This window comes from Schistocerca nitens, chromosome 10 (assembly GCF_023898315.1).
Source record: "Schistocerca nitens isolate TAMUIC-IGC-003100 chromosome 10, iqSchNite1.1, whole genome shotgun sequence".
Lineage (NCBI taxonomy): Eukaryota > Metazoa > Arthropoda > Insecta > Orthoptera > Acrididae > Schistocerca > Schistocerca nitens.
This window is the reverse complement of record NC_064623.1, coordinates 23,169,447-23,189,513: the sequence shown is the minus strand read 5'-3', so window position 1 is coordinate 23,189,513 and position 20,067 is coordinate 23,169,447. Positions and strand designations below refer to the sequence as shown.

Genomic DNA, 20,067 nt, shown 5'->3' with positions numbered 1-20,067 from the left:
CGTGTGTGCAATGGACGACAATCGGTGCGTCACTGGTGAAAGAATGCATGTGCGCTATATGAGGTTCGAACATTTTGAGGACTATGCTTAGATGGGAATAACTGCTGAAAAGTGTCGTATCACTCATTGAACTTAAACTATTGCCGATAAAGATGCTGACAGTATAGTAGGACCCCTAGATAAGGCTCTCGCAAAAATAGCAGAGGCAAAGACTAGTGACAGCTCGCATAGACGAGAATGAAACATGAGAACAGCCCAGTACGTGGTAGTGGAGCAAGTACCCTCTGCCATGTACTTATCAGTGGTTTGCAGAGTATGGACGAACAAGTAGATTTATATGTTATTAAAAGTTTGATAAGTGGCCTCAAAGATATGCACCGTTATTCTCGCGCAACGAAATTATTACTTCAGTTTCTCTAGTATTTGCACCCATCAGCTTTATGTTCTGTTACTCCCTTCAAGTAATAGTAAAAGATGCGTCTGGAAAGGTCGGTGCATGGTCTCCGAAAATTAAGGAAACGTTAGTTACGAACAGAATACCTTCAGAGTACTCATCATTAGGTGCAACACACCTCTGACATTGTGAAGCTGTTGAAAATTGTCAGTAAACGCTTCTTATGGAATCTCCCGAAGTAGCGCGGTCACGCCTTGTTGTATACCCGAAATGCCTGTGAAGCGTAAGCCATTCAGCATTAAGTTAAAGCGAGGAAACAAAAAGAAGTTATATGTAAGTCAGCAGGCTTAATGTAAGTCTGCAGGCTTTCGTGGACGTTGTCACTGAAGTTAAAATGTTCTGGGTTATTAGGCCGCGTCATACTTCTTCTAAAAGGATCAATGTTTCGACCCTTCTGCTGGGATCTTCCTTGGGATCTTCCAGGGTCCACTACTGCTAGGAAGAAGTCATACGGCACCAAATCTGGATAATAAGAAGGTGTTCAAGAACTGCTTGCGTTGAGCGAGAAAGTTGAGCCTGCGGATATCCAACAATACGTGACCATGGCGCTTCGATCGATTCCACAAGAAGTGTTTTTCTGACAGTTTTGAAGAGCTCTACAGCCGTTGTCAGAAGTGTATTGTAGCCAGTGCTGCTTCCTATGAAGACCCGTAAACGTATTTTATTTGTAACTCTTGTTTCCTTTGTTTTTTGAGACCCCTAACCGAACTTTTCAGACACACCTAGTATTATGAGAAATCTGAATAGTTGACGTTGTGCAAGAGATTAAATTTGTCTACCACGAACAGTAATTTATTATTCAAACTTTTTCATGTCTCGTTAATATTAACAACATCTTCATCCTACCATAGGAGTGAACTGCCTGCTTCCCTGAGACTGTCCTCATTATATTCCAAGGTGTTTTGATGTTGCTCTGAGATTTATATGTTGTACTCTCATAGTTGATACTCTAAACTTCTCTAATAATATTTCATACGATATTAAAAAAATGTTATACCCTGTTACTAATGGATCTTAAACGTACTGCAATCTTTGATAATATTTCTGATTTTATTGCATGTTATTTTGATGCGTTGTGACCTGCCTGTTTGTCGCTAGTTTTTGTTAATCTTGCTTCTTGTATTAATTTGTAGTATGCATTTTACATGCTTACGTTTTCTGAATGGATTGTAAAACATTTTATAATTTTACATTCATCTGTTAATTTACATTTTATTTTATTGGCGTTTTTATGTAATCTCAATCAAGTTTTATTAGCCTATTGTCACATAATTATTTAATGGCAACTTGTTAGGTTTTATCAAGACTGTCATCTTTGACCTAGAATTTCTTTGATTTATTTTGCTGTACTTGTGTCAATGTGCCATCATATTTTTATCATGTTACAATTTTTGATTTTATATTATCTTGGCAATTGTGGTTTCCTGTGGACACTTCTGTTAAAGCATGTATGGAATATGGTACATCTGCGACAATTTTCGTGAGTATTTTGATCAATTTTAGGTTTCTTCTGTTTTTCGTCTTTCGTTTGGCATTTTCACAGTGTCCACTTTTGTACGTCGTACAGCTGCCTTGCCTTTGATGATGGCTCAAAACCGAAACCGGTAGAAAAATAAATTAACATTATTACAGACAGCAGGACGTTATGCATTTTTCAAAATTAGTTTTAGTATCTTAGTGGACATTAGTTTCTTTAAAAATACAAAACAAACAAAATACTTCTTTATGATAGATTATTATTTATTCAGGTTTTTGTTAGCGTTGCGTGCTATTTCTTGGTAGTGAGTGATTTCCAATTTAAACGTTCATTCTCAAACCACTACATTTCAGGTGTTCTTTACAGCATAATTCCAATGATATACTTACTTGACATCAACGCAATAAGGATGCATATGAAAAAGGCGTACAATCATAATACAGAACTTGTACATTAAGCAGAGTGTTCAAATCTATGTGAATTCCTAAGGGACCAAACCACTGACGTCATCGGTCACTAGACTTACACACTACTTAAACTAACTTACGCTAAGAACAACACACACACCCATGCCCGAGGGAGGACTCGAACCTCCGGCGGGAGGGGTCGCGCAGTCCGTGACATGGCGCCTCAAACCGCGCGGCCACTCCGCGCGGTCAGCAGAGTGTAATCTAGCCTGCTGAATGTACTTCCGCGCTATGGTCATACCACATTTTTATATGCATCTGTATTGTGTAGATGTCATGCAAGTACAGTGACGGAATAAACGCAAAAGCCAGAAGAGCGGTGCGTTGTACACGAAAGATAGTAGACGTGTTTGTACATCTGAAAAACCATGTCTATCCAAATTCCGCGCCAGTCGCATAAGAGTGGTCCCACTAGCGCCATTTTGAGGATGCACATCAGTTTACTTTAGGTACACACTGTCGTCAGCGAGTAATATTATTGGGATTTCCGTCGTGTGGAAGCTGTGAGCACCCTTGGAAAGGCATTCACCTATCTGTATATTAAATTATCAACTTATGAGGTGAGACCTATTCTTTGAAAGACGTTTTATATAATTTACGTAACTGTAAAGATGCGCATCTAGCGCGGACGCTAATACATCGTTTGCGCTGTCAAAGAAACATTTTAACAGAAGCTGAACTGAACGTTCCGCTTTGATCTAAATAAAAGATGACAGTAAAAACCTTTGTAAATCTTCAGATTTTATCGTACTTTTGCTTGTAATGTGAAAGCGTAAAGAAGGTCGTCTTTAAGCCATAAAAGTGAGTGGTCTTGCCAGCGTGCAGACAACATTATTAATTAATAAAATTCGAGTAATTTATGTTCGATACTGTAAACCGGCAAGTTATTGTTATGAAGGTGTTGATTGGTGCAAGAATTGTCTCGAAGGAAGGACAAAAGTAATGACTGTAATTTGGGACAAAAAACGAGAACCAAGAAGCTAACGCAGGACGGGCTGAAATCTGATCGCACCATACAGTTAGAAAATTACTTATGTAAGTTACACTGTTTATAAATAAGCCCTAATTGCTTGTGAGGATTATTTGAATATATTTAGTGTTTACCAGATTTCTTATTCTATTCTTTTCCTTTATTTTTTTTCTACCTCCACATCATGTTATTTTTATAAATGTCAAACAGCCTTTACTACAGCAGAGAATACTGCGGCATCCTGGTCGTAGACAGAAGGCCGCTCCTTGTCTTCTATACAACTCATAGCTGCCCCATTTATTAATGATATCATTTGCAAATGCATTTTTTTTATTGTTCATTGTTAAAGGTCCCTTAGGTAATTATAAAATTCATACTGATTGTTGGGTTGGCAGGAGAGCCAACACCGTGTTACTAGAGGAGGCCGAAATGCACGCCGATTTAACTCACGCAGGCGGGCGTGAGGAGGGCAGAACTATACTGACGTGAAGTCTGGAACATGGCAAGGAATGAGAATTCAGAAAGCGGACGTAATTAGTTTGATACTTAACCTTAATCCATTAATGATGAACGTCGCTCTTGACGGTACATGATTCGCAATATTATCTGTTCAGATTATAGTAACTGAATATGGCGCCTTGCTAGGTCGTAGCAAATGACGTAGCTGAAGGCTATGCTAAACTGTCGTCTCTGCAAATGAGAGCGGATGTAAACAGTGAACCATCGCTAGCAAAGTCGGCTGTACAACTGGAGCGAGTGCTGGGGAGTCTCTCTAGACTAGACCTGCCGTGTGGCGGCGCTCGGTCTGCAATCACTGATAGTGGCGACACGCGGGTCCGACGTATACTAACGGACCGCGGCCGATTTAAAGGCTACCACCTAGCAAGTGTGGTGTCTGGCGGTGACACCACGCTGATTACGTAAGTAAATCCGGGTTGTCCTTTTCCGAATAATAGAAGCCTTCGCTAATCGAAAACTAGCCTCCTTCTGACAACGATCAGGAGCCGACCAGATGACGGACGTCTTCGACAGCTTTCGTGTTTCCTGTGGCAAAGCTGTGCCAAACTGGGAACGCGACATTCTAGTATGAAACACAATATATACATAATTATCAGACTAAAATTGAAAAAAATTGAAATATATTTAACTTATTTTTTTTCTTTTATGATGCTAGAAGCGTTAGTTACATCTGAGACACGTCATGGTGACTTGACGTTAGTGAAGCCTGCCTTTAGGGTGACTAAGGCCTGTTATCAACACCCCACTGAGTTTGAACGAGGTTGTTTATTAGGGATATGAGAAGGTGGATGTTCCTTCAGGATTTTGCAGAAAGACTTGGCAGGAACGTAGCCACTGTACATGGCTGCTGGCAGCTGTGATTACGAGAATGTACGGTTGCAAGAGGACCGGACTCGAGATGGTGACGTGGCACTACCGAGAGGGAAGACCGTCGTGTTCGGTGTATGGCTCTGGCGCAACGTACTGCATGTGGGGCGACAATCTCAGCAGCCCTTGTCATGACAGAGACACAACCAACACTTACAGATTAGTTACTGCAAGGGCAGCTCACAGCCAGGCGCTCCGTATCCTACATTCCACTGACCCCAAAAATACCGTCATTTGCGGCTTAAGTGGTCTCAACTCAGACACAGCCCCACTTTCCTGTGCAAGTCTTATACAAATGAAACGCGGCAGGCTCCCTGGAGGTCGCCCGTTAACGACTGTTAATCATCAAAGATAACTATACAGCATTACTCACTTCCTTATATGATTAGTGGGTCCTAATTTCTAAGTTTGTCAGATATTAGTTGCAGCTAATTACAATTTAGTTGATTGTGAGCTACAGATATACTCTAATTACAATGGGCAGCTAATTCTTACAAGTATTGGTATTTAGTTTCTGAGATCTTAACTAACTCTACTGCCTGCAGCGTCACAGTTGTGTCATATATATATATATATATATATATATATATATATATATATATATATATATATATATATAGTGAGATGACGTTAGTGAATCCTGCCTTTAGGGTGACAAAGGTACCGTTATCAACACCTCACTGAGTTTGAACGAGGTATATATATACAGGGTGAGCCACCTAACATTACCGCTGGATATATTTCGTAAACCACATCAAATACTGACGAATCGATTCCACAAACCGAACGTGAGGAGAGGGGCTAGTGTAATTGGTTAATACAAACCATAAAAAAATGCACGGAAGTGTGTTTTTTAACACAAACCTACGTTTTTTTAAAATGGAACCCCGTTGGTTTTGCTAGCACATCTGAACATATAAACAAATACGTAATCAGTGCCGTTTGTTGCATTGTAAAATGTTAATTACATCCGGAGATATTGTAACCTAAAGTTGACGCTTGAGTACCACACCCCCGCTGTTTGATCGTGTGTATCGGAGAGCACCGGATTACGTAGGGATCCAAAGGGAACGGTCATGGACCTTAGGTACAGAAGAGACTGGAACAGCACATTACGTCCACATGCTAACACCTTTTTATTGGTTTTTTTCACTGACGCACATGTACATTGCCATGAGGGGTGAGGTACACGTACACACGTGGTTTCCGTTTTCAATTATGGAGTGGAATAGAGTGTGTCCACAGATGTCAGGCCAATAGATGTTCAATGTGGTGGCCATCATTTGCTGCACACAATTGCAATCTCCTTCAACGTACCCCCCAGAAAGACGTCCAGAGGTGTAAGATCAGGAGAACGGGCTGGCCAATTTATGCGTCCTCCACGTCCTATGAAACGCCCGTCGAACATCCTGTCAAGGGTCAGCCTAGTGTTAATTGCGGAATGTGCAGGTGCACCATCATGCTGATACCACATACGTCGACGCGTTTCCAGTGGGACATTTTCGAGCAACGTTGGCAGATCATTCTGTGGAAACGCGATGTATGGTGCAGCTGTTTGGGCCCCTGCAATGAAGTGAGGACCAATGAGGTGGTCGCCAATGATTCCGCACCATACATTTACAGTCCACGGTCGCTGTCGCTCTACCTGTCTGAGCCAGCGAGGATTGTCCACGGACCAGTAATGCATGTTCCGTAGATTCACTGCCCCGTGGTTTGTGAAACCCGCTTCATCGGTAAACAGGTAGAACTGCACCGCATTGTCTGTTAATGCCCATTGACACCATTGCACTCGATGATTAAAGTCATCACCATGTAATTGCTGATCTAGCGACACATGAAACGGGTGAAAGCGGTGACGATGGAGTATGCGCATGACACTACTTTGACTCAGTCCACCGGTTCTCGCAGTGTCCCGTGTACTCATGTGTGGGTTCATGGCAACAGCAGCTAACACACCAGCTGCACACGCTTCTCCTGTGACGGGCCTGTTACGGACCCGTTTGCGTGCTACGACCATACCTGTTGCATACAGTTGGCGGTAGATGTTTTGCAATGTGCGGCACGTTGGATGCTCTCTGTCCGGGTACCGTTCTGCATACACCCTGCAGGCTTCAGCTGCATTTCGTCGACACTAGCCATAGATGAGTATCATCTCCTCCTTTTCAGAGTTCGAATACACCATGGTCACAGTTCCTACAACACTACACTATCACAGACGTCTGGTAACACGGTGTACTACAGTTGGTCTGCGTGCGGAGACGAATGCAGAATAACAATAGCAGCAAGCGCTACATGCGGACACTGCGACAACTAGACCAAACCACAACAGTGCACTACAGCCACACTCGTAAACACGGTCGTCATCGTAAACATGTCCCTGCAGATGCTGCTCGCCGACCGTGGCCCGTGTTTGTTACAACACGCAACTGAACGTCGGAGGTTTCAAGCGTCAACTTTAGGTTACAATATCTCCGGATGTAATTAACATTTTACAATGCAACAAACGGCACTGATTACGTATTTGTTTACATGTTGAGATGTACTAACAAAACTAACGTGGTTCCATTTAAAGAAACGTAGGTTTTTGTTGAAAAACACACTTCCGTGCATTTTTGTATGGTTTGAATTAAACAATTACACTAGCCCCTCTCCTCACGTTCGGTCTGTGGAATCGGTTCGTCAGTATTTGATGTGGTTTACGAAATATATCCAGCAGTAACGTTAGGTGACTCACCCTGTATATATATATATATATATATATATATATATATATATATATATATATATATATACAGACCTATTTTATTGCCTGCCCCATCGAGCTTATCCCGATGGGCATGCCCCTGACACTGGGCGGGCCAAGATGTTATTCGCTGCAGGTTCCTAATACTAATTTCCTAATCTAATTCCTACTAACTAGTTCTAACCTAAGTCAATTCCGGTGCTTCGTCTACTCCGTGATATTATTCCCCACTCCCCCTAGTCCCGCACGTGGCGGATTCCAGACTACTAAGGTCGGCCTATCCACTCGCAGGCGGTATAGGAGTAGGGCGCGTGTTTGGTGTTAGAATATCTTCAGTTTTACTTTAATTTATGTTAATTTTTTTTGTCTCAGGTATTCCTTTAACACTTTTCGTGATACCTCGTCTACTAGTTTGTTAAGAGTTTGAAAAGTGTCTTGTTGTCTTATGAGGTAGTATGCGTCATGGTCAGGTAGTTGGTCACCTAGTGTGGAAGCAAAAGGGGACACTCGTAAATCCCATGATCGGGAGTACCCTCCAGCTCAGCACATTCACACGCGGGTGTGGCCCTTTTCCCGAACCGACATAAGTACGTCGGGTATGGCCCATCTGCAGTGAGAAAATGGATCAGCCCTCTGGTGGGTTCAAAGTATTTCATTTTTAATCGTTTCCTAATGTTGGGAATAAGTTCATATGTCCTACGTCCTGTTTCAACCGTCTCCCATAGTTCTTGCCACAGTTGTTCAACCCTTTGCCGAATCTCACCCTTGTCCCTTGCCCCAGTGCCTAAAATTTCCTCTATCTTCGTAACATTTCCTTTCTTGACCCAGAACCACGCAGCCTGCTCTCTAATTTTGATGTCCAAGGGGCAGAGCCCCATTCTGACCAATAAAGCTCCCCCTGGTGATGTCCTGTAAGTCGCCACAGACTGTCACACCTCAACAGCCATGCATCTCACCAGCATGCAGCACACCTCGAGATATAGGCTTTTTTATGGAGGCTTGTACCATCCTCGCGATCCGGGGAAATTAAACCAAGATCCCCATTCCCTGTGACGCACAACGTTCAACCACTCCACTGCCACGGTGGTCGCTGAAGCATTCCCCGGAGCCTACGGTGACAGGGGACTGCCGGCGCTTACCGGTCCCCAGCTCAGAAAACCCGGGATCGCCAACCCATACCCAGCAAACGAATGTGGAGCCCCTGAAGGCCCTCACAATTCTACCTAATATTGCTCTTATTAATCTCAGAATCACGGCTGCCAACAAGCAAATTACTGAGAAGACACAATCTCATAATAAGTCATTTCTAAACAGCGCTTTCCAAAATCCACAATATGGTGATAATGATCCTCATGTACTAGGGCATGTTCTTGTCCTGTCACATTCTTCGGAGCACAGGCATTGTCGTACAGGGTGTCCGAAAAGTCCTTCCCTGATTACATAAATTGATAACTCAGGCTAGAAGTAAGATACAAATACGAAACTGGTGTCTAATTGTTTATAAACTATCAAAGTTTTTTCACACATCAGTAAACTTCCACATGAGCGCCCTTGGTAGCACGTAGCACATCTAGGCGATATTCAATCTCCGTCCACACATTAGCCAACATCACTGGAGGGATCGATTCAACGACTGTGGTTATGCATTGCCGCAGGGTTTCAAGATCTGGTACACGTGTTCGATAGACCTCGTCCTTGACATAACCCTATAAAATGAAGTCTAATGGGGTTATGTTAGGAGAGCGCGGAGGCCAAACCGTTGGCCCATCAGGATCAATTCATCGCCCAGGAAAGGTCATATCGAGATAGGCACGGACATCCAAACCCCAATGAGGCGGTGCACCGTCTTCCTGAAACAAGACATCGGGGTGATACTGAAGCAGCTGAGGAACAGCATACAGTTGCAACATGTCCAGATACACTGCAGATGTGATGGTAGCCTCAGCGAAGAAGAATGGCCCGATAATTCGATCGTGCAATAGCGCGCACCAAACATTCACCTTTGGACTGCCTCTGGTGCACTCCATGCCCTCGCCAGGGGGTTGTGAACCTCAAATGCGCACATTATGTCGATTCACTACTCCACTGACAAAAAAGGTCGCTTCGTCGGAAAAGGCAATTCGTCTGAGATAACCATCATCGTCCTCAATACGTGATAGCATTTCGACCGCAAAGTCATATCGACGTGTACTGTCGTTGGGCAACAAGGCCTGAACGATTTGCACTTTGTATGCACGAAACAATAAACGTTTGTGTAAAATGTCACGGAGAGATCTTTCTGGCATCCGTAATTCACGTGAGGCCCTGCGCACCGATTTCTTCGGACTTCGGACTTCGTAGAAAAGACTGCCTTACAGCTTCGACCCTGTCTGCTGAGGTTCTTGGTCGACCAGGTCAGCAACCGAACCTGTGTTCTTGAACCTCTCATACCAGGCTTTAATGCTCTTGACATCAGGTGGATTCCTTCCACAAATTTTCTGGAAGTGTCTCTGCACTGTGATTGGTGATCGTGTCTCATGGTACCACAGGACACATTGTGCCTTCTCCTGATTGGTTAACATGGCTTCTTGGGCACTTCCCCTCATCCACTACCTACGTGCTGCGATCCTAAAACAGAAAAAAAACTTTGATAGTTGTAAACAATTCGTCATAAGTTTCGTATTTGTTTCTTTCTTCTAGCCTGAATTTATGTAATTAGGGAAAGACTTTTCGGACACCCTGTATTTCAACAGAGACCAGTCAGTTTTCGAAAATGTGTCAGCAGAACCTAAAACAGAGTTTGGATGGCGTGTACAGGTACAGCTGCCTATGCAGCTTCAACACGATACCACAGTTCATCAAGAGTAGTGACTGGGGTATTCTGACGAGCCAGTTGCGCGGCCACCATTCACCAGACGTTTTCAATTGGTGAGAGATATGGAGAATGTGCTGGCCAGGGCAGCAGTCGAACATTTTCTGTATCCAGAAAGGCCCGTACAGGACATAGAACATGCGGTCGTGCATTATCCTGCTGAAATTTAGGGTTTCGCAGGATCGAATGAAGGGTAGAGCCACGGGACGTAACACATCTGAAATATAACGTCCACTGTTCAAAGTGCCGTCAATGCGAACAAGAGGTGAGCGAGACGTGTAACCAATGGCACCCCATACCATCACGCCGGGTGATACGCCAGTATGGCGATGACGAATACACGCTTCCAATGTGCGTTCACCGCGATGTCGCCAAACACAGATGCGACCATTATGATTCCGTAAACAGAACCTGGATTCATCCTAAAGAATGACGTTTTGCCATCCGTGCACCCAGGTTCGTCGTTGAGTACACCATCGCAGGCGCTCCTGTCTGTGATGCAGCGACCAGGGTAGCCACAGCAATGGTCTCCGAGCTGATAGTCCAGGCTGCTGCAAACATCGTCGAACATTCGTGAAGATGATTGTTTTCTTGCCAACGTCCCCATCTGTTGACTCAGGGATCGAGACGTGGCTGCACTATCCGTTACAGCAATGCGGATAAGATGCCCGTCATCTCGGCTGCTACTGATACGAGGCCGTTGGGACCCAGCACGGCGTTCCGTATTACCCTCCTGAACCCACCGATTCCATATTTTGCTAACAGTCATTCGATCTCGACCAACGCGAGCAGCAATGTCGCGATATGATAAATCGCAATCGTGATAGGCTACAATCCGACCTTTATCACAGTCGGAAACGTGATGGTACGCATTTTTCCTCCTTACACGAGACATCACAACGACGTTTCACCAGGCAACGCCGGTCAACTGCTCTTTGTGTATGAGAAGTCGGTTGGAAACTTTTCTCATGGCAGCACGTTATAGGTGTCGCCACCGGCACCAACCTTGTGTGAATACTCTGAAAAGCTAATCATTTGCATATCACAGCATCTTCTCCTGTCTGTTAAATTTCGCGTCTGTAGCACGTCATCTTCGTGGTGTAGCAATTTTAATGGCCAGTAGTGTATATAAGGAGTATAGCAAATGGAACAGGCGCCTTGGCGTCCCAATGCAGAGGAAACTTAACTGAATGCGAGATCCGCACTCACTGCAACCTGAAGAACTTAGTGGCCGCCGTATCGGTTGCCATTTTCCCGGCGGCCAAAAGAACCTCGAGTTCCCTCTGGTGTGGTCGGCCAAGGCGTCGTACTCAAGACATCGATTTAGACATGGACTAGGTGGCCGCTGCAGTGCTGAAACAGTGAAAAGAAACAATGTTAACAGCCCCCAGAATATATTAAGATAAAATTCTGCAAAGAGAGATCACATCAAGACAAAGGCAAATTAAAAATGGTTAAGAGCATTATCTGTAGACTTCAAATTTCAAAATACACTCCTGGAAATGGAAAAAAGAACACATTGACACCGGTGTGTCAGACCCACCATACTTGCTCCGGATACTGCGAGAGGGCTGTACAAGCAATGATCACACGCACGGCACAGCGGACACACCAGGAACCGCGGTGTTGGCCGTCGAATGGCGCTAGCTGCGCAGCATTTGTGCACCGCCGCCGTCAGTGTCAGCCAGTTTGCCGTGGCATACGGAGCTCCATCGCAGTCTTTAACACTGGTAGCATGCCGCGACAGCGTGGACGTGAACCGTATGTGCAGTTGACGGACTTTGAGCGAGGGCGTATAGTGGGCATGCGGGAGACCGGGTGGACGTACCGCCGAATTGCTCAACACGTGGGGCGTGAGGTCTCCACAGTACATCGATGTTGTCGCCAGTGGTCGGCGGAAGGTGCACGTGCCCGTCGACCTGGGACCGGACCGCAGCGACGCACGGATGCACGCCAAGACCGTAGGATCCTACGCAGTGCCGTAGGGGACCGCACCGCCACTTCCCAGCAAATTAGGGACACTGTTGCTCCTGGGGTATCGGCGAGGACCATTCGCAACCGTCTCCATGAAGCTGGGCTACGGTCCCGCACACCGTTAGGCCGTCTTCCGCTCACGCCCCAACATCGTGCAGCCCGCCTCCAGTGGTGTCGCGACAGGCGTGAATGGAGGGACGAATGGAGACGTGTCGTCTTCAGCGATGAGAGTCGCTTCTGCCTTGGTGCCAATGATGGTCGTATGCGTGTTTGGCGCCGTGCAGGTGAGCGCCACAATCAGGACTGCATACGACCGAGGCACACAGGGCCAACACCCGGCATCATGGTGTGGGGAGCGATCTCCTACACTGGCCGTACACCACTGGTGATCGTCGAGGGGACACTGAATAGTGCACGATACATCCAAACCGTCATCGAACCCATCGTTCTACCATTCCTAGACCGGCAAGGGAACTTGCTGTTCCAACAGGACAATGAACGTCCGCATGTATCCCGTGCCACCCAACGTGCTCTAGAAGGTGTAAGTCAACTACCCTGGCCAGCAAGATCTCCGGATCTGTCCCCCATTGAGCATGATTGGGACTGGATGAAGCGTCGTCTCACGCGGTCTGCACGTCCAGCACGAACGCTGGTCCAACTGAGGCGCCAGGTGGAAATGGCATGGCAAGCCGTTCCACAGGGCTACATCCAGCATCTCTACGATCGTCTCCATGGGAGGATAGCAGCCTGCATTGCTGCGAAAGGTGGATATACACTGTACTAGTGCCGACATTGTGCATGCTCTGTTGCCTGTGTCTATGTGCCTGTGGTTCTGTCAGTGTGATCATGTGATGTATCTGACCCCAGGAATGTGTCAATAAAGTTTCCCCTTCCTGGGACAATGAATTCACGGTGTTCTTATTTCAATTTCCAGGAGTGTATGTAAAACTGCCCCAACACAAACAGGCTAGTTTTAAAAGGGCAACGATTAGACAAAGCATAATTTTATTACACCAGTACATTGCAGTTCCAATACAATATTGACACTCATAAGAAAGAAGCTAGTGAAAACACGGGTAAGTCCGATTGTAAAACTAGAAAGCTTGAATGTCTACTTCTTCAATAGACAGTTGCGTGGTACATAATTCAACCCCAATAGCCGAAATGAATAACACATTGCTCAGCGTCCTGTGTAGAAGACCATGACCCAGTCACGCCTCAGGAACTTGCAATAACAGGTGCACTTCCGCACTTCCGCACTCCGAGCCACATACACCGGTCAAATCCAGCTAACTCCACGCAAACACTAGTTTCACTCTCTGAGCAGCGACACGTACCGGCCGTTCCGAAGGCAAAACCCAGTCTGCCCGTCACCCCACCAGCACCACCACCGGCCAACGAGGCAAAGACAGGCAACGCCAGAGGGAAACAATCGATCCGGGTGAATCGAACGGAGAAGGCAACTGGCGCCGGCGCCTCCCCACGTATCACATCCCCTCTTACAATCAAATTTCAGGATTTCATTTGTTACACCAGCTGATGGCGTTTTGTTTTTAAAGGTCTAACATCACGGAGTGGAACGTGGAAACGCTGACCTCGGACGATCAGAGGTATCCTGTCCTCTTCAAATTACTGCGCACCCTTCGGCACATCACAAAAGCCATACGCCTAGGCAGAATATGCGCCGGGCGCCATAAATGGAATTTTCTCCAGCGGCACTTGAACAAAACAGGTGAGATACATGCGATTGCAGTCTTTCTCGGCGTATTCTACTGATCAATTATTCTCTGGTTATCAGCCGAGTGGTGGCGTCGTCTTGTCGCAACGTTTCAATGAGTTTCGTACCGATCATCTTCTGGCGAAGATGGGAGGGAATTGACACACTTCGCCAGAAGATGATGGGTACGAAACTCATTGAAACGTTGCCACAAGACGACGCCACCACTCGGCTGATAACCCGAGGAGAATTCATCAGCAAAACAGGTGAGTCTTTATTTGTAAGTAAGTTATTTGGGAATGCAGGTTTTCTCGGTGAATTTCAGTGGCTAAAATTTTCGAGGTATCAACCGAATCGCGGCGCCTTCGCTGGAAGATGACGAGTTAGAAATTCGAAATGTGGGAAAATTTCATCTAATATGGTATCCATGGCCCGCCCGGTTGGCCGTGCGGTATAACGCGCGACTTTCCGGGCGGGAAGGAGCGCCTGTTCCCGCCACGAATCCGCCCGGAGGATTTGTGTCGAGGTTTGGTGAACCGGCCAGTCTGTGGATGGTTTTTAGGCGGTTTTCCATCTGCCTCGGAGAATGCGGGCTGGTTCCCCTTATTCCGCCTCAGCGTCGGCGGTTGCTGCGCAAACAAGTTCTCCGCGTACGCTTACACCACCATTACTCTACCACGGAAACATAGGGGTTACACTCGTCTGGTGTGAGACGTTCCCTGGGGGATCCACCGGTGGCCGAACCGCACAATAACTCTGGGTTCGGTGTGGGGTGGTGGAGGGGTGAAGTGGACTGCGGTAGTCGTCGTGGGGTTGTGGACCACTGCGGCTGTGGCGGGGACGGAGCCTCTCTGTCGTTTCTAGGTCCCCGGTTAACATACAATACAATACATACAATGGTATCCATACATATTATAAAAAAAACTATGTGTAACTGTACGCATGTACACTGATCAGGCAGAACATTATGACCGTATACTTAATAGCCAGTGTGTCCACATTAGCACGGATAAAAGCCGCAATGCGTCGTGACATGGAAGCAATGAGGCCTTGGTAGGTCTGTGGAGGGAGTTGACACACATCTACACACACAAGTCACCTAATTCCCGTAATTTTCGGGAAAATGGGGGGGGGGAGGGGGCGATGAAATCTGACGCCACATTCAGTCATATCCCAGATGTGTTCCATTGGGTTGAGATCTGGCGAGCTGGGGGACAGAACATCAATTATAACTCGCCACTGTATTCCTCAAACCACTCCATCACACTCCTCGTCTTGTGGCATGGCGCATTATCTTGTTGAAAAATGTCACTGGCGTCATGAAGGGGTGTACGTGGTATTTGTTGTATTCTTCAACAGTTTATTGAACGTAACTTCTTCTACAATACAATAGCTAGCTGTACAATAGATGTAGGCGTCCGTCGATCTAGCCGGAGATGCGGTTCCTCTCGGTCGGCTGGTACTTCGATCGGCGGTGCAGTACAGCGGCTTCGGTGATATCTTCTCGGAGACTCCGCTGTAGCGGTTGCCATTAGCAGCGGACGAAGACTGGTCTGGCTTCGACCGGCCGGGCCTATATAGTGAGCTGGAGCCAATAGAAACCCGGTTTAGAAATCCGTGGCTGGATGTGTCGCGGCGACCTCTGCAAGGGAAGGTTCCTATTAATCGACTCGAATCTTCGGCGTGTTTCCTGATGTCTTCGCCTGTTTGGCTGTTGGTTTGTTTCTCTCATAGCGTGGCTGCTATGCGGTGCTGCCTGCCATTTAGGGGAACCCGATGGCAGACGGTACAGTATTGAACCAGCATACGATACTTCTTGGCCACCATGGTGCCTTGCACGAGCACCATTGGGTGCCCATGTCAATGTTCCCGAGAGCATAATGGAATGGCCACCAACTTGTCTTTGCCCAGCAGTACAGGTGTCAGGAAGCTGTTCCTATGTAGACGAAGGATTCGCGCCCTCCTGTCGACATGATGAAGGAGGTATGCCGGCCGGTGTGACCGTGCGGTTCTAGGCGCTACAGTCTGAAACCGGGCGACCGCTACGGTCGCAGGTTCGAATACTGCCTCGGGCGTGGATGTGTGTGATGTCCTTAGGTTAGTTAGGTTTAATTAGTTCTAAGTTCTAGGTGACTGATGACCTCAGAAGTTAAGTCGCATAGTGCTCCTTGAACCATTTGAAGGAGGTATCGGGGTTCATCAGCCCATGCAAAGCCCTGCCACTGTGCTAACGAACAGTGCCGCTGGTCACGAGCCCATTTCAGTCATAGTTGTCTACGTTGTGTTGTTAACATTGGCACATGCATGGGTCGCCGTCTGCGGACGGCCATCGATGGAAGTGGTCGCTGCACTGTACTCTGCCCAGCATGAAAGTCTGATATTTAGTTCCATCACAGTTCGCCGACTGTTCTGTTTTACCAGTCCGCCCAGCCTACGACAGCCGACATCTGTAATGAGGGGTGGCAGCCAAACCCGACGACGTCTGGACGTATTGAAGACACTCCCCACAGAACTGCTCGAAAAGCATACAAGTCGTGCAATTTACGAAATGCTCCGACAGAGACTCCTGCACATTACCATGTGGCCTCGGTCAAACTGAAATAGGTCGGGCACCGTCCCCATTCAACACACAGACAGCAGGCTCACTGATAGTAAATGCACCAACTGGCCATTAAAATTGCTATACCAAGAAAAAACGCAGATGATAAACGGGTATTCATTGGACAAATATATTATACAAGAACTGACATGTGATTACATTTTCACGCAATTTGGGTGCATATATCCTGAGAAGTCAGTACCCAGAACAACCACCTCTGGCCGTAGTAATGGCCTTGATACGCCTGGGCATTGAGTCAAACAGAGCTTGGACGCCCACGCAGCTTCAACACGATACCACAGTTCATCAAGAGTAGTGACTGGCGTATTGTAACGAGCCAGTTGCTCGGCCACCATCGAGCAAACGTTTCCAATTGGTGAGAGATCTGGTGTATGTGCTGGTCAGGGCAACAGTCGAACATTTTCTGTATACAGAAAGGCCCTTAAAGGATTTGCAATATGCGGTCGTGCATTATCCTGCTGAAATTGAGGGTTTCGCAGGGATCGAATGAAGGGTAGAGCCACGGGTCGTAACACATCTGAAATGTAACGTCCACTGTTCAAAGTGCCGTCAATGCGAACAAGAGGTGACCGAGACGTGTAACCAATGGCACCCCATACCATCACGCTGGGTGATATGCCAGTATGGCGATGAGGGATACACGCTTCCATTGTGCGTTCACCACGATGTCGCAAAACGCTGATGCGACCATCATGATGCTGTAAACAGAACCTGGATTCATCCGAAAAAATGACGTTTTGCCATTCGTGCACCTAGGTTCGTCGTTGAGTACGCCATCGCAGGCGCTCCTGTCTGTGATGCAGCGTCAAGGGTAACCGCAGCCGTGGACTCCGAGCTGATAGTCCATGCTGCTGCAAACGTCGTCGAACTGTTCGTGCAGATGGTTGTTGTCTTGCAAACGTACCCATCTGTTGACTCAGGGCTCGAGACGTGGCTGCACGATCCGTTACAGCCGTGCAGATATGATGCCTGTCATCTTGACTGCTAGTGATACGCGGTCGTTGGAATCCAGCACGGCGATCCGTATTACCCTCCTGAACTCATATTCTGCTAACAGTCATTGGATCTCGACCAACGCGAGCAGCAATGTCGCGACACGATAAACCGCAATCGCGGTAGGCTACAATCCGACTTTTGTCAAAGTCGGTAACTTAATGGTATGCATTTCTCCTCCTTGCACGAGGCATCACAACAACGTTTCACCAGACAACGCCGGTCAACTGCTGTTTGTGTATGAGAAATCGGTTGGAAACTTTCCTCATGTCAGTACGTTGTAAGTGTCGCCACCGGCGCCAAGCCTGTGTGAATGCTGTAAAAAGTTAATCATTTGCATATCACAGCATCTTCTTCCTGTCGGTTAAATTTCGCGTCTGTGGCAAGTCATCTCCGTGGTGTAGCAATTTTAATGGTCAGTAGTGTATATTCTCGAAGGGAATGGCGGAACCATTCTCGAACAGGCGATGAGTTCGTTTGAGCTAAGGGTAATTCCTTTCTTATACTGTGGTTGCGTTCTTTATTTTTGTTAAGGTTTGAGCTTTTTACCTTATATTAATTTTTGTTCCCGTTCGTTTGGCTGTGAGGTGGAATTTGGATCCATACTGTGGAAAAAACCTCCCTAAAAACTTCAGTAGGGTTATTTGTATGTTAAACTAATCTATATTAATTTTCTTGCAAATTTTGATCCTGTAACTCCTGCGGCATAACTTGTACTTGCTGGGTTCTGTCATAGTTGTGCAGTAGCACTTGGTGGGAACGAATATTTGTTTTGGAAAATTAAGCTGCATCGGTGGTTGTTTTAACGAGTGCGTTGTTTATGATTCTGTTGTTAATCTAGATTCTCCGTATTTTGCTGTCACATATATCAGTCTCTCCTCTAGTGGCTGTACATATGCTACATGGTATGGATATCTTTTATTGGCTCTTGGACTAGTATTTATCGCTGTTCGTATCATTATGTTAAATATTTTTGGTGTGTGAACGTTTGAAAAAAAAGGGCTCGAAGCACTATGGGACTTAACATCTGAGGTCATCAGTCCCCTAGAGTTTAGAACTACTTAAACCTAACTAACCTAAGGACATCACACACATCCATGCCCGAGGCAGGATTGGAACCTGCGACCGCAGCGGTCACGCGGTTCCAGACTGTAGCGCCTAGAACCGCTCGGACACTCCGGCCGGCGGGTACTGAGAGAAAATGGTGTTTTGCATAACTGAAGGACCTCACTTCCAAGAATTTTAACTGCAAACACGGTCAATACAAGGAGCTGTAAATCAAAATGATGAATATCTGGTCTTTAACGTTGAACACAATGCTGGAAGGAGTACACTGGGTCGCACTTGTATGTGGCACCAGAATAAGATAAGAATATTAATAAATTAAACTGAAACTAGTATACTATAAAGGACGAATGTCTCTGATAGGCTCGATAATGTGGATTGCTGACTGTGCGCGACCGTAGAGCCAGAGATAGTGTTTCTGGTTTGAGAATGTAGTGTTGGAGAGAGCCGGGTGCACACTTATAGGTAGCTGTGTGTGAGGGAAAGACGATGGAGTGGGCAGCTTCTGTGGTGTGCTGTGTGAAGTCACCAAGAGTTAGATCAATGCAGGTATGTCGATATTGTTGAACATGGAAGCAGAAGTCTTCAAGTATGCGAGGTAAAAATTCTCAATAATTACGATTTCTGTTTTTGCCAGAGCGTTAGTATAGGTGAGTTGGCTGACAATTAGTTATTGTTGAGTAACCCCACGATGTACGTAAACGGTTTTCACAGAAAGTCTAGTTAGGTATTTCATTTTTGTAATGCTTTTAAGATTTGTTAACAGAGCTATGTGTAATTTGATGATTTGCATCTACGTTGGATTAATGACGTTAGATAATACTTGCTGTTTAAATCTCATTGTTTGTGAATCAATTGTGAGTGATGTAACTTCAATTGTCAGATGTTTTTGAAAAGACAAACTTAATTTGCAATATAATTTTGCTGTATGCAGTGAGTGCTAGTAATCCATCATAATAAGCAACGCCTCCCGGTCCAGGTCATACAGTTTTCAAAGAATTTGGAATTTCTTAAATGTTCTAGTTTATCAGCCAAATGAATTTCATGTGCATTTCAAGTATTATGGCCAGCATTGTACACTGCTGAGCCTGTAGTTAGTATATTTATATTTTTGTATGAGAGACCAGAATATACGCGTTCCACCGTTGCTGCTTTAGACGTAAGACCATTTAATTTAATTGTTACGTGTACTGGGACCAAACCCATTAGTTTTTAACAGGGCCTTAGCATTCAGTGGTTAAGGGGGTGAATGTATTTTGCAGTGACTGTTTCTTTATTGGTATTGAGAGTTGCATTACCCAATCGATTCGTGTTAAGTTTTGTTAACAATTACACAGACTAAGAACACTA

At 45.8% G+C, this 20,067-nt stretch overlaps 1 protein-coding gene across 1 annotated transcript in view; it reads left to right on the top strand.

The window, feature by feature from the left end:
* Positions 1 to 20,067, top strand: part of LOC126210113 (uncharacterized) — an 86,184-nt gene that overhangs the window by 20,267 nt on the left and 45,850 nt on the right. Inside the window, exon 3 of the mRNA XM_049939257.1 lies at positions 13,882 to 14,054. Within this exon, the coding sequence (XP_049795214.1) occupies positions 13,882 to 14,054 (173 nt within the window). The remainder of the gene's footprint in view (positions 1 to 13,881; positions 14,055 to 20,067) is intronic.